General features: G+C 49.1%; 1 protein-coding gene across 7 annotated transcripts in view; it reads left to right on the top strand.

Moving 5' to 3' along the window:
- The first annotated feature begins 1838 nt into the window (after positions 1-1838).
- Positions 1839-15344, top strand: part of SUSD2 (sushi domain containing 2) — a 78274-nt gene continuing 64768 nt past the window's right edge. For 4 of the 7 annotated variants that reach the window (XM_048821220.2, XM_048821222.2, XM_048821219.2 and 1 more), the window contains exons 1-3: positions 1840-2006; positions 9207-9401; positions 13656-13860. In XM_048821220.2, coding sequence (XP_048677177.2) covers positions 9338-9401; positions 13656-13860 — 269 coding nt within the window. In that variant the 5' untranslated portion in view covers positions 1840-2006; positions 9207-9337. Of the gene's footprint in view, positions 2007-9206; positions 9402-13655; positions 13861-15344 lie in introns of all 7 variants that reach the window. The other 3 variants (XM_048821228.2, XM_048821225.2, XM_048821227.2) reach the window with 2 other exon arrangements.

Genomic DNA, 15344 nt, shown 5'->3' with positions numbered 1-15344 from the left:
AGGAAACAAACTACAAACAGAGAGTTATTGCCAGAGACAGCAATGGGATAGGCTCATGTTCCTGCTTCTCTAACGTGATCTGTCTCATATACATACATATACACCCCCAAGTACACCCCCCACCCCCATATAGTCATAGCTACAGCAAAGGGGAACCTGGATGCTTCTGTACTGTGACAAACAGCATCCAAAGTAGTTAGCTCACAGAAGACTATTTTCCCTCTCCCTTCCCTTTATCCCTAGAGAGGACTGCCACTTGCTAAGATACTCATGTTCACTGAAGGAAACCAAGACCAAATACAAAGAAGGAAAAAATGGTGAGCAGTGACTCAAACCCAGCAACGGGTACGACACAGGTGAGGACTGAGCATCTTTGTTTACAGGCAGGTCACTCTCCTGGGAAATGGTTTTCCTCCAGAGAAGACATATGCCCTATTTCAAATGTTGTGCCTGCAAACTTTGGTAGCAACAATAGCATGACACGATAGTAAACATAGCACTGACATGACCAGCTTCAGTTATTTTCCCAAATAAAAATGTTTAAATTTGTCTTAAAAGAAAAGTAATTTATAGTTACCCAATTTTTAGCCAAGGTTTTTAAGTCAAAGACATATTTTAAGTCCCACACTGGCTGCCAATTAAAGTTAGGGTAATTATTATTTGAAAATTATAAACATTTTAAAGAGCTTTGGTTATTGCTTGAAAACAAGTTCAATCTGAACAAGGGTAGTTTACAAGGCTACTTATTCTGGTGCAGTTAGAAACATCAAATCAGACTGTCCAGTGATTCCAAAGGATGCTGACCTATAAAGGCAGAAAATCTGCCTTTTACAGACCGGACCAAGGGTTTGGCCCTGATCCTGAAAACACCAATACACACGAGCCGGCGGCTGGAGCCTGCAAGAAAACCCGAGAGCACTCGACACCGGCCTTGGAAATCACCAGACAGGCGTACGGCAGGGACCGTGCACCGGGGCCTCGCGAGCAGCCGCACGTTCAACGGTTTTGCTCACGCTCCTCTCCAACCTTGACGGCGGTGCCACCTGTCCTCCAATCTTCTCCTGTAAGCGTCACAGCCTGTCACAGCCACGCCCACTTTCCCCCGCCGGAAGTTATATTGCACCAGTAAATGTTGCAATGGCATCTGCGTGCGAACAGTGACCAGCAGTTAAGTTTCTAAGTGCGCACTGTAATAACATCCGCCTCAAAACAGTAACCAGAAATAAAGTTGCCTGGTAAGCAAAGCAATAGCGTCCTTCCGCGAACATTGACCGGAAGTTAGGTTGGCCTAGGAGTTCTCTAATAGGGCCCGACTGAGAACAGTGACCGGAAGTGGCGGCGGTATTTGTTCTAATACCGGCCAAGTGGAAAGATTAACCAGACGTTGCTTCGGTTCTGTAACTGGGGGAGCTGGTGCAGAGTCGGGAAGAAAGCCTGGAGAGTATTAAGAATGGGTCACTAGCGGAGATTAGGGATGGGGGTCACCCGCTCAAGTGGACCAGATTGGAGACTACAATTCCCGTGGTGCACTGAGGCTGGTGAGGTCATGGGCCCCCCTCGCCGTGAGATCGGAGCCTCCTGCTCCTCTGACCTTCTGCTGATGGCCGCGCCACTCGGCACTGCACAGCCTGTCACGGCCACGGCCACGGCCACTGCCACTGCCACTGCCACTTACGCTTCTGACCTCGCAGCGCCCCCGCCCTTGAAAAGGGAGGCCATGAGTGGACCCTGCGACGACCGATAAGAGATAGAGGCGGGGGGAAAATGGGACCGCAGGGACTCATGGGAGATAGAGGCGGGAGAGGTTTGGACCACATTTACCACAATGCACTACTTCATCCCTTTCCTCTACCCCGGCTTTTCAGCGCCGTGGTGTGGCCTCGACTGACGTACCGAACGGACGTTAGGTCTCCCCTAGTAACGTCACTTTCGTGCTATACAGATTGGTGAAAACCCGCCCTTTCCAGGGCAGCGTCCTAAGGTTTGGGAATGGGGCGCGAGGGCAGGTGAGAGGATTGGGGGGTAAAGGTGCCTGGGACTGGTGGGGTGAGAGATCAGAATGGGGGTCCCATTGGTAGATGACAGGATAGGGCGGTGAGGTGCTGGAGTTGGGGAGCAGGATGGGGGGCCTGTGGGTAGGTGGGAGAATTGGGGGGTCAGGTACCTAGGGGAGCTAGGGGGGAGGAGGCCTGTGGGTAGATGAGAAGATTGGGGCGTGAGGTGCTGGGCAGGGGGGCTGAGGCAGGGGAGCAGGTTGGGGGGTCCCATGGGTAGGTGGGAGGATTGGGGAGTGAGGTACGGGGGGGGTTGGGAAGCAGGATGAGGGCCCTGTGGGTAGGTGGGAGGACTGAGGAGTAAGGTGCCTGGGGCGGGGCTGAGGTGGGGGAACAGGATGGGGGGCCCATGGGGGTGGGGACATAGCATGATGGGGGGCTGCATGGATAGACAGGAGGATTGAGGGGTGAGGTACCTGTGGGGGTTGTGTGTGAGAGAGAGTGAGCTGAGCGGACTGGGTATATGGGAGGATTGGGGGGGGTGAGGTGTGCAAGTGGAGATGGGCCCATGAGTAAGAGAGGGACCTGTGGATAGATGGGGGGGCTTTGAACACCAATTCCTCCTTTCTCTCCATCTTCAGTGCCTGAGCTGTGAAACCCCCAGTTTGGACCCACTTGGCCCCCATGAGACTATGTTTTAGTCACTGGTATTTTTAGTAAAAGTTATAGACAGGTCATGGGCAGTAAACAAAAATTCATGGCCCATGACCTGTCCATGACTTGTACTATATACTCCAGACTAAATCTTGGGTACTCTGGGGCAGGGGCAGCTTGGGGTCGCCACAGGTGCTCGGGGGGAAGTGGGCGGGAACCCCACTGCTGCAGGAGAGCAGACACGGCATCCTGTGACCACCGCCGCTCCTGTGGGGGGGACGTGGCAGCCTGAAGCTGACCCAGCAGCGGCCTGTGCAGCTGGCCCAGGGCTGCTCAGGTGGTGCCCAGGCCAGCCGCATCAGCTGCTGCAGAAATCACGGAATCTGTGACCTCTGTGACAAACTCACAGCCTTAGTTACGAGATGGGCCCTGTGTCCTGGTACAGACCCACCCAGGCCCGCTAGAGAGCACAGGAAAGGTGATGCCTAATCAAGGCCCTGAAGGCCAAGGCCCCATGGGGGACCTGTGGGCAGAGCTACTGCAGAAGCACCTTCTCTGGAGAAGTGACACTGAGGTGTGGGGTTGGAGTCTGGTCTGGTGTCTGTGGTCCAACCAAGGTCAGAATAAGGGGTAGTTGGGAGGGAGCACCCTCTCTGCTAACAGGAAAGATGGCGTCCTATCCCATCTGGCTTGTAGGGAGGGGCCACCATGACACTGCCCTTTGTCTCCCCCTTGACTGACTAGCTTGGGGTAGGGAAACACAGCGCTGCCCTATGGTGGTGACTCCTCTTTCCCTCTATGTTGGTCTCTGATTGGCACAGCTCCAGAGAGGATGTTGGCAATTTCAGTGCCTGTTATTCAGGGGTTTCCTAGTCTGGGACTCCTGAGGATAGTTTATTGCCCCTCATCTGCCCTTGTCAGTCACATCCTCCCTCAGTTGCTCCCTTTTGTCTTTCCCTACTGTATATTCTATCTGGGTACCTTAATGGTCCCCATCACCATAGTACCTGGGTGCAGCCATCTCCTCCCTCAGCTTTTCAGACCTAGAACTCTCTTGGCCTCTCTCATAGTTATGCAACCGTTTGCACGTTCATCCCGCTAACTCATTGGTGTCAGCAACTGAATGCTTCTAGGGATAGGGTGGAACCCATAGTCCATTCAGTTTCAGCCATGTAGTCAAGTTGGGTTAGAGAGGACACAGCCACATCCTTCCTAGCCCACCCATGAGCTACTTGTAGAAGGAGGGTGCCCCGCTGTGTATCACTGACCCTAAGCCTCCTTGTCAGTGCAGATTCTGGTCTTCATTCACCAGTTGAAGGGCTGCATGGTGAGGGAGGTCATACAGAGTATTGCTGGTGCCAGGAGAAACGGATAAGAAGGAAATATATATCTTATCTCTCGTTGAGGTATGGGTGATGGAGTAAGAGCCTAGGGTTGGGTTGTTGTGCAGTGCTGATTTCACTGTACAGTACTGGGATAGGGTGGGTTTAAGGCAGGTGTTCTCAACCTCCTTCTTCGAGTGATTGCTCATGTCTATTCTATTGTAGGTTTATGTGCTTGCCACATGCACCAGTGCCGGAAGTTTTTTCCTCAGTGGTATCCATAGGGGACTGGCTCTGGCGTCCTCTGACTTTGCCGGCTCCCTCCCTCAGTTCCTTCTTACCGCCAGTCTCAGTGCTGAAATGCTCCCCTTGCTTATCAAAGGATTTCCCTTTCAGTGGTACTTTGAACTTTTATTGTATCAGTTTCTTTATAGTGTTAGTGTACTTAGTTATCATTCTTAGTCCCCTGAGGGTCTTAACTCAGGGACAGGGCAGGCCCAGCTTCCCGGGCTTCAAGCCATGGGATCCCTGCAAGAAGCCTATGCCGATCAGCGATCCATATCTTAGTTGTTTAAAGTGTCTGGGTGAGTCTCACATTCATGAGAAGTGCTGAATCTGCAAGAGATTCAAGCCCCAGACCAGATAGGAGAGAGACATCAGACTCCGCATGCTCCTCATAAAGTCTGCTCTTGCAGTGGCCTCAGAGCTGGCATATACAGACTCGGTGCCAAGTACTTCGACATTGACATGAAGTGTGCCCCCCTGGCACCGATTCTTGTCACTGGTACTGGCCAAAAGGCACAAGAAGCATGCCGGAAGGGGACGCTACCTGGGGTCCCATAAAGGTAAGGACAAGGGAGAAGAGGAGCCTGGACTGAGTCGGGCCATCTCGCCGGAGCGTAGCCACACGGCAGCTTCGTCTATTGGGCCTAGTCCATCCTGCGACCTGCCTCCTACCCCAGGGAGTGATAGACGCACATGATACCTCATGGTGCCATCCACCCCAGAAGCCTTTCAGGCAGCCAAAGACATCTTCTCCTTCCCGGTGACACCTATTTCTCGGGAAGAGAGGCCTAAGGATCCCTCCCGCCCACCCGTTTCTAGGGGAAAGCCCTCAATGGCTCCCCTGCACAAATCACCCCCATGGCACCGTACCCTGGCCTGCTCAACAGGACCAGAGCCATGTCCCAAACTGCAAGCCCACAGCGACTCGGTAGGTTCCTAGTGATCGCCAAGCCCCAGGCACCAATCTCTGAGATCCATACATTGGTCACTGGATCTGTGATACCAGGCCGCAAGCATGCCGCTGGTCCCCAGAACTCCGGCAGTGGTCACCTGAAAAGTGCTGGTTCACAGGTGCCGCTCCACAGAGCCTCAGCGCTCCCCGGAGTTCCGGCACCAATCCTCGGAGTGGCATCAGTTGCCGGAGCCCCGACTGAGGTCTCCACAACCCCATCGCTGGTCACTGGAATCCAGACGTCAGTCACCGGAGCCTACACACTGTTCTCCAAGCGGATGGCAAAGCGTTCTCCAGATTATCACCAGGCATATGAGCAGCGCTGCTGGTTGCCAGATATCCCGATACTACTCCCCGATAGGCAGGCACAAGACTGCCAGACATGGGGGGAAGCCTACCCCGTGGTAGCACCGCCATGGTCACTAGAGGGAGACCGTTCCTTCTCGAGCTCAGAGAGTGAGGAGTCCATGGCCCTCAGGGACCAACCGCCACCTGCACAGCAAGCAGGTTCTTCCTAGAGCCAACCTGCAGGCATGTGGCCACAGGGCCCTGGCAAGTCTATAATCCAGGGGCAATTCCCCAGGTTGGGGGACCTCAGGCCCAGCGCTCAGTCTCAGGGGCGTTGGAGAGACCTACGGCCTTGGTGTCTCGACCACCCCGGGCTCGGACGCTGCATTAGTCCAAGGGACCCAAGAGCCACTTCCTCCAGTAGATGTGGTTCCCCATGCAGGGGATGTGGAATCTGCCCCTGATCCTGGCATGGCCTCCTCCTCATCGTTGCCTGATGAGGCAGTAACAGCCCCATCACAGACTGTGCCTTAGGACGCTGTCAAAACCCACCAGGAGCTGCTTAAAAGGGTGGCAGCCAACCTGGGATTGCAGACGGAAGAAATGTCCAAGCCTACGGACTCCCTATTTGGCTGCAGTGGCCCCAGCAAAGGTGGCTCTACCCATGCACGATGGGGTAGTAAAGATTGTAAAAGCCCTGTGGCAGACCCCATCATCCCTGCCCCCCATGTTTAAGAGGGCAGAGCGCTAATACTACGTTCCAGCAAAAGGGTTTGAGTACTTATAAACACACCCCTCCCTCAGGTCTCTGGTGGTTGCGGCTGCCAACAAGCGTGACAGGCAGGGGCAATCCAGCTCAACCCAGAAAAATACAGATGTGAAGCAACTTGACTTAGAATCATAGAATATCAGGGTTGGAAGGGACCTCAGGAGGTCATCTGGTCCAACCCCCTGCTCAAAGCAGGACCAATCCCCAACTAAATCATCCCAGCCAGGGCTTTGTCAAGTCTGACCTTAAAAACTTCTAAGGAAGGAGATTCCACCACCTCCCTAGGTAACGCATTTCAGTGTTTCACCACCCTCCTAGTGAAAAAGTTTTTCCTAATATCTAACCTAAACCTCCCCCACTGCAACTTGAGACCATTACTCCTTATTCTGTCATCAGCTACCACTGAGAACAGCCTAGATCCATCCTCTTTGGAACCCCCTTTCAGGTAGTTGAAAGCAGCTATCAAATCCCCCCTCATTGTTCTCTTCCACAGACTAAACAATCCCAGTTCCCTCAGCCTCTCCTCATAAGTCATGTGTTCCAGTCCCCTAATCATTTTTGTTGCCCTCCGCTGGACATTTTCCAATTTTTCCACATCCTTCTTGTAGTGTGGGGCCCAAAACTGGACATAGTACTCCGGATGAGGCCTCACCAATGTCGAATAGAGGGGAACGATCACGTCCCTCAATCTGCTGGCAATGCCCCTACATATACATCCCAAAATGCCATTGGCCTTCTTGGCAACAAGGGCACACTGTTGACTCATATCCAGCTTCTCGTCCACTGTAACCCCTTGGTCCTTTTCTGCACAACTGCTGCCAAGCCATTCGGTCCCTAGTATGTAGCGGTGCATGGGATTCTTCTGTCCTAAGTGCAGGACTCTGCACTTGTCCTTATTGAACCTCATCAGATTTCTTTTGGCCCAACCCTCTAATTTGTCTAGGACCCTCTGTATCCTATCCCTACCCTCCAACGTGTCTACCACTCCTCCCAGTTAAGTGTCATCTGCAAACTTGCTGAGGGTGCAATCCACACCATCCTCCAGATCATTTATGAAGATATTGAACAAAACCGGCCCCAGGACCGGCCCTTGGGGCACTCCACTTGATACCGGCTGCTAGACATGGAGCCATTGATCACTACCCTTTGAGCCCGACAATCTAGCCAACTTTCTGTCCACCTTATAGTCCATTCATCCAGCCCATACTTCTTTAACTTGCTGGCAAGAATACTGTGGGAGACCGTGTCAAAAGCTTTGCTAAAGTCAAGGAACAACACATCCACCACTTTCCCTTCATCCACAGAGCCAGTTATCTCGTCATAGAAGTCAATTAGATTAGTCAGGCATGACTTGCCCTTGGTGAATCCATGCTGACTCTTCCTGATCACTTTCCTCTCCTCTAAGTGCTTCAGAGTTGATTCCTTGAGGACCTGCTCCTTGATTTTTCCAGGGACTGAGGTGAGGCTGACTGGCCTGTAGTTCCCAGGATCCTTCTTCTTCCCTTTTTTGAAGATGGGCACTACATTAGCCTTTTTCCAGTCATCCGGGACTTCCCCAGATCGCCACGAGTTTTCAAAGATAATGGCCAATGGCTCTGCAATCACATCAGCCAATTCCCTCAGCACCCTCGGATGCATTAGATCCAGACCCTTGGACTTGTGCATGTCCAGCTTTTCAAAATAGTCCTTAACCTGTTCTTTCACCACTGAGGGCTGCTCACCTCCTCCCTATAGTGTGTTGCCCTGGACAGCAGTTTGGGAGGTGACCTTGTCTGTGAAGACCGAGGCAAAAAAAGCAGAGTACTTCAGCTTTTTCCACATCATCTGTCACTAGGCTGCCTCCTCCATTCATTAAGGGTCCCACACTTTCGCTGACCTTTTTCTTTTTGCTAACATACCTGTAGAAACCCTTCTTGTTACACTTCACATCCCTTGCTAGCTGTAACTCCAATTGTGCTTTGGCCTTCCTGATTACACCCCTGCAAGCTCAAGCAATATCTTTATACTCCTCCCTAGTCATCTGTCCAAGTTTCCACTTCTTCTTCTAAGCTTCCTTTTTGTGTTTAAACTCACTGAAGATTTATCTGTTAAGCCAACCTGGTCGCCTGCCATATTTGCTATTCTTTCTGCACATTGGAATGGTTTGTTCCTGCACCCTCAATAAGGCTTCTTTAAAATACAGCCAGCTCTTCTGGACTCCTTTCCCCCTCATATTAGCCTCCCAGGGGATTCTGCCCATCAGTTCCCTGAAGGAGTCAGTCTGCTTTTCTGAAGTTGAGGGTATGTATTCTGCTGCTCTCCTTTCTTCCTTTTGTCAGGATCCTGAACTCGATCATCTCATAGTCACCCAGGTTGCCACCCACTTCTACTTCCCCTACCAATTCTTCCCTGTTTGTGAGCAGCAGGTCAAGAGGAGTATGGCCCCTAGTTGGTTCCACCAGCACTTGAACCAGGAAGTTGTCTCTAACACTCTCCAAAAACTTCCTGGATTGTCTGTGCACTGCTGTATTGCTCTCCCAACAAATGTCAGGGTGATTGAAGTCCCCCATGAGAACCAGGGCCTGTGATCTGGAAACTTCTGTTAGTTGTCCAAAGAAAGCCTTGTCTATCTCATCCTCCTGGTCTGGTGATCTATAGCAGACGCCCACCACAACATCAGCCTTGTTGCTCTCGCCTCTAAACTTAACCCTAACACTCTTAACAGGTTTTTCTCCAGTTTCATTCTGGAGCTCTGAGCAATCATACTGCACTCTTACATAGAGTGCAACTCCTCCACCTTTCCTCCCCTGCCTGTCCTTAACTACAATGTTAAGCGAGGAGTTACTGTACTGCAACAAGGGCATCTGCTCCGTTTGCGTTTCTATACTTTTCTGCTTGGACCTTTGTTATAAGTAGGTGTGGCCTCTAGAAGGGAACATCACCAACAGTTTGTTTCGTCTCAGTTATTTTCAAGGAACCTTTGAACTCTGAGGAAATCAGTTATTTCTGAAGAAGTGTTTCTGAAAAGACGTTGTGCCTATCAGGAGAAAAAACGACCCCGGAATCAATAATCCCTGAGCATCTAGAGCAAAGCATGAAACTGACTGGCATCTGTGCCTCTCTCCTCATTTTCTGCAATATTGCTCATCAGAGGGAAGGTGAGTGTTTTTGGACACCTATACCCTTTTGTAAATAGGGGAGTTTTATAAATTTTTATAGAAGAAGATATTTGTATTTCTGCAAAGTCAGATGAATGGTAAGCTAATGGAAATGGTTTTTACTGTGAGGCAATTCCCTGATATTGTTTTAACTTGTTAGTAACAATGTACAATTACTTTTAGTTTTCCATCTGGAGTTAGTGTTTGCTTTCACTATTCTGAAAATTAATTTCAAGCTGCTATCCAATGACATGTCATCAAACATGTTATAGGGTCTGCATTCCAGAACAGGATGTGACTTATGGCAGTCATATTTTCTTTTAGGGTGGGATTCACAAGGGAAACATAGGCACTATAGCACTCAGCATTGCAAGACCTAACTTTTAAGCACCCTTCTACCAAGTGAAGTTTGCAATCTTGATTTAGGCACCTAGCTCCCTATATAATGCAGGGGAGTGTTGGGCACCCAAGAATGGGATTCACAAAAATCTGCACACCAAGTATTGAACTGTCTAAGCTACCTGATAGAAATGCTGAGTTAAGTGCCTAACTCCAGGCTTCAGGAAGAGACTTATTTCCACTGTGAATCACTTGGGATTCATAGCTGTGAACCTTCTCCTGGATTTAGATTCCTCAACTAGATTTTTCTGTAGCCAAGAATAAAATATATTAAGTATATTTAGGATATAGAGGTGAAATATAATAATTAGTGTTATAACATAGGACCTACAGGCCTATAAAATATTCAGTTTAGGCCCACAAGGCCTTAGGCATGAAACAGGCTAGTACAACTAGTTGACCAAACGATTACCCTGTACCAGTAAAGTGTAAAATTATAGTAAGTGATGATGTTCAAGAAACTGTGCAGCAATAGGCTGGAAAGTACACCACAGTGTGCCAGTTAGTACTGCAAGATGCCCCATAGTAATAACCTCAAGTTGCTATGTTAACTCATTGACATAGATGTTAACGAGAGTAAGGGGAACTAAGGGAATAACCAATGAAAAGTGGGGAACCCCTAAATTAGTGGGGTGTGGAAAAAGGGATTGGAACCCATATCCATATGTATGAGGCTTCATAGGTGTAAGCATAACCCAGGATATAAGGTGTTGCCTGGCAGATGCTAGGATGACAACCACTGGTGGTGATGGTGATGACAATAAAGATGATGATGAGGAAGATAATTACCGACAGTCCGTGGTCCCCCAGCAGGAAATGTGAGATGTGAGTGATGCTAGTCATAGAGCTAAGCACTTGGTAGTCTCTCTCTCTCACTCTGTCTGCTGTTATATTGCAGTGTTTGTGGGATTGTTTGTCTGTTTAGTGGATGTGCTAATAAGGGGACTTGACATAAATTGCAGTTGTTTTTCGTGTGCCCCTAGGGTCTCTAATTCTAGCGGTACTGATGATAATATTCCTGATGCTACAGTCCTCAAGAAACTGAACCTTTATTGACCACTGTGCTCAAAGAGGTTAATCAATATACCAATCTATTAATTAAGCTACAGTTCCTTTTTCAACAAAAAGTGGAGAAGTTGTTAGTGCCCCCTTATAACCTTTATACCAGTGTTTACCCAGCATTTGGCAAAGAGTCCTGTGGCACCTTATAGACAAGAACTTGCTTGCCTATTTGTACCTGCCTCTGGAAATTTCCACTATATGCATCTGACGAAGTGGGCATTCACCCAAGAAAGCTTATGCTCCAAGACGTCTGTTAGTCTATAAGGTGCCACAGGACTCTTTGCCGCTTTTACATATCCAGACTAACATGGCTACCCCTCTGATACTTGCCAGCATGTGGGAGACCCAAATTTGAAATCTCCCATCTGCTTGATGTGGAGCTGAGATTTGAATTTGGGTCTCCTACCTACCTGCAGCATGCCGTAATCACTGCACATTCTGGGGTGAGTCTGTATGAATCTCTCTATAAATAATTAAATGTTCACTGGACCGGAAAGAGTGTGAGTATGTCTATAGCCCAGTGATTAGGGCACTTGCCTGGGAGGTGGGAGACCCAGGTTTCAGTCCCACTGCTCCTATGAATAGTTATATATTTATACACCGTGGAACAACTTCCATAGGAGTGATTGACAGTGGCCCACCCCAAACTACCCCAGGGATGAGGGCACACTCCTGGGATGAGGGAGATCAAAGTCCAAATCTCTGCTCCACATCAGGCAGAAGGAGGATTTGAACAGAGGTGTCCCACATCCTGGGTGAATGTTCTAACCACTGGGCTAAAGATTATAAGGAAGCACTATCTCCTCCAGATGTTTTGTTGGGGTTTGGACATGCTCTGAACTTGTCTACTGGATCAGGCCTAAAGACAAGATAGGTGGGGGAATGCTTAGCTTGTGAGTCCAATGGGTGCATAATCTTTGGATTTTAGGAGCCAGATTAGTAGATGCTTGACTGTTCCTAACTTTTATCCTGAGATAATCTTCATGAGTTTGTGTTTTGTAGGTAGGCAAGAAGAATAGGCAGACTTTCATACTTTTCTCACTCAAATAAACAGACAACAGGTGGTGGAAACTGCCGTTGTCAAAACAGAGGAGGTGTAAGTGATGTGATAAGACATGAGGCTGGATAAATTGGAACCTCTCCAAAGGTTAAACTGGAGCCACATTAGAATAACTCCACCTATCTCTGCTAGAATCCCCAGCCTTATCAACACTACTTCATGGATAACAGTATGGAAGGTAGCTGGCAGATAAAAAAGGTTCACCATGGGCTGAATTAATCACCAGGAGGAAATGGGGAAACAGCAGGAAGGACCTCCTCTATCAGGAAAAGAGTTTTATGGAGAGAACGATTCCTATACTGCTCAACTGGTGACACTTTTGTCCCCATCTTGCCTGCTGGGCCAGCAGATTTTTCTTTCCCACCCACCCTGCAAAAAAGAAAGAGTTGACAAATAGATATTTATTTTTCTGAAGGAAGCAGGATGAACTGGAAGCAGGTGGTCTTCATCCCCACCTCCTCTCACCTTGCCTCCATCACCAGGGGATTAAAAGTGACTCCTGCTCCTGCCCAGTACTTTGAAAACTTTTTTTTAAACCAAACTAAATTTTAAGGGACAGATTGGGAAAGGAGGTGATTTTAAGCCACTTTTAAGAATCTGGGACTGCTTTTGACCTGCCACGAATCAGAGCAGAGTACCTAGAGCAGAGGTGGGCAAACTACGGCCCGCGGGACCCTCCTGCCTGGCCCCTGAGCTTCTGGCCCAGGAGGCTAGCCCACGGCCCGTCCACTGCTGATTCCCCTCCAAATCTCTGGGCGGCTGCGCAGCTGCAGAGCCGCAGCCTGATCCGGTGCTCTGTGCTGCATGGTGTGGCTGGCTTCAGCCGGGCAGCGCGGCTGTAGCACCACCAGCCACTGGTGCTCTAGGCAGTGAGGTAAGGGGGCAGGGAGCAGGGGGGGTTGGATAGAGGGCAGGGGAGTTCAGGGTGGTGGTCAGGGGGTGGGGGTGTGGATAGGGGTCAGGGCGGTCAGAGGGCGGGGAACAAGGGGGTTGAATGGGGGCAGGGGTCCCGGGGGGGGGCAGTCAGGAATGAGATGAGGGGTTGGATGGGGCGGCGGGGGGCAGTCAGAGGGGGAGGGTCCAGGGGCGGTCAGGGGATGGGGCAGGGGTCCCGGGAGTCCGTCAGGGGACAGGGAACAGGGGGTTTGGATGGGGAAGGAGTCCTGGGGGGGCAGTCAGGGGGTGAGAAGCGGGGGGGGGGTCGGATGGGGGCGGGGGCCAGGCCACACCTGGCTGTTTGGGGAGGCACAGCCTCCCTTAACCGGCCCTCCATACAATTTTGGAAACCCGATGTGGCCCTCAGGCCAAAAAGTTTGCCCACCCCTGACCTAGAGCTATGCTAGCTGCCTACAGCCCCCAAGAGACTGTTCTGGAAATTGGTAATCACAGAGCTGTAAGGATGCCAGCCACACCCAGTTTTCCCCAGCCACTCCCCTTGTGCTAGGTGGGAGACAGGATGAGGTTTGGTGTAGAAATTCTATGCCACCAGGGGATTCTTCCAGGCAAGAGGAAACTACTAGTTGCCGATTATACTAGGTTTAAGGCTACTTCGTGCTCAGGATAAAGCAGACTTACTTCACTAGAGTATCAGGTCCTAAATCTAAATTATCTGCTAGTGTTCCTTTAGGTAAGGAACCTACTTCTTGTTTTTTCCAGGCTTTATTGTTTCTTATAGAGGGTCTGAAGCTGTGCAAGGTAATTCCAGTTTGTTTTGTGTTTCGTTTTTTTAATAGGAGCCCAAGATTCTTGTTCACATCGATGTGGGGAGGAACTAGTTAACTGCTCGTGCCAGAGGGCCTGCAAGTCCCTGGGGATTTGCTGTTCTGATTACAGTGAATTCTGTCTGCAGATCTCTCCATCCTCGGGCTCCCTTATGGGAGGCAAGGACTTTGAGATTTTAAATGTGACTTTTAATGCTTCCTCTGCTGTGAGCTGCAGGTGAGCTGTGTGATTTTAGTTGTGCTGCTGCATGGGGGTGCACACATCTGAGGTCAGTGAGTGTTTCCAGGAGTGGGTAAGTGGAGTAGAACAGGACTCCTATAGACAAGAGTGCAAATTTATTCCTGTTCCCTAAAACTGCCAGTATCCTCCTGATCTCTTGTCAGTTCATAGGCGTGTCCATCCAAGAACTGGTCTGTTCTCTAAGAGTTCAGGAATACTCCAGAATTGTATGTTCTCATAAGAAAACTGAATTTTGTGGGATTACTTTATTATAAAATCATGGGCCTTTTATTTATTCCTTGTATATATAGAAACAGCCAGTTTTGTGAATGGGAGTTCTGTCAAGGATTTTTATTTTGTATCTGGAAACATTCTAAGTGCATCTGTTATGTATAAATAAATAAGAATTTTCCAGTGCAAGAATAGAACAAATGGGAAATGACCAAAAGTCCAGTTAGTACATCTTGCTGTGGGATGTGAGATGGGAGGTAGAATCCTTTTTCTTAGGGCCAGTGAAGATTCTGCAGATGACATAGGCAATATACTGATTATCCAGAGGAAGAGGATGCTATTAGCCCTACTTCATCTCATTTTGCATTGATGGTGGCTCTAGTATAGATTGTAAATCATCGGTAGCTGGATAGTAGCAGGAGATGGCCGGTGCTAGCTGAGCCCCTTCCACCCTTGGGACTTCAGGGAATATAGGCCCAGGTGTAACCTTTCCTTTCTCAGAAGCACCAAAAGTGGCTCATTTACAGCCTTAGGAATCATGATGATGTCAGCAATTCTGGAACCACTACACTGCGGGAGATGTGTGTTTGTGGGGAGGACAGAATAGCACACCTGCCAATGTTTTCAGGAAAAAAAACCAGGAGATTTTATTTTGTATGAATTCACAAAATTTTGTAAATGTCTGCATACATTGAATTAGGTGGTGTTTAGACTGGGAATTTGCCCTATGGTGGCCAGTACAGTATAGCTATACTGGTATGAATTCTAGTGTAGGCAAAGCCATTGTTTGTACCAGTGGAATGTGACCAGAACAAACAGCAGCTTTGCCATTCTACAGTAGTGGTTGCACCAGTGTAGCTAACCCTATACCCATCATCTGTGGGAGCTAAACACATGGTTTATACTTTAGGGGTGACGGGAGATGAACTAATAATTTTGAGTAGAATAATAAATACTAAGTGGTGAGCCCAGGGTCACTCCGTATATAACGGAGGCTTGGAATAATGTTAAGGGAGCTCTAAGGGGTATAGAGTTAGCCAAGGAATTTGTTTAAATGATCAAAAATAAAGTTTATATGATTAAGAAACATCAAGTTGTGCCATTCTTAACCATTGTAACCATGCAATCTTATTGTCACTCTCATCCTTCTCCCCATGCTCCCTATTGTTTGTTAGTCACTTGTCATGTTCGCATTGGTGGCCATCATGATAAAGTACGAGGGTAAAACTGCTAAATGGGAAAGACGGGGG

Source organism: Caretta caretta, chromosome 15 (genome assembly GCF_965140235.1).
Source record: "Caretta caretta isolate rCarCar2 chromosome 15, rCarCar1.hap1, whole genome shotgun sequence".
Lineage (NCBI taxonomy): Eukaryota > Metazoa > Chordata > Testudines > Cheloniidae > Caretta > Caretta caretta.
The sequence above is the reverse complement of the archived record's forward strand: the minus strand, read 5'-3'. Positions and strand labels throughout refer to the sequence as shown.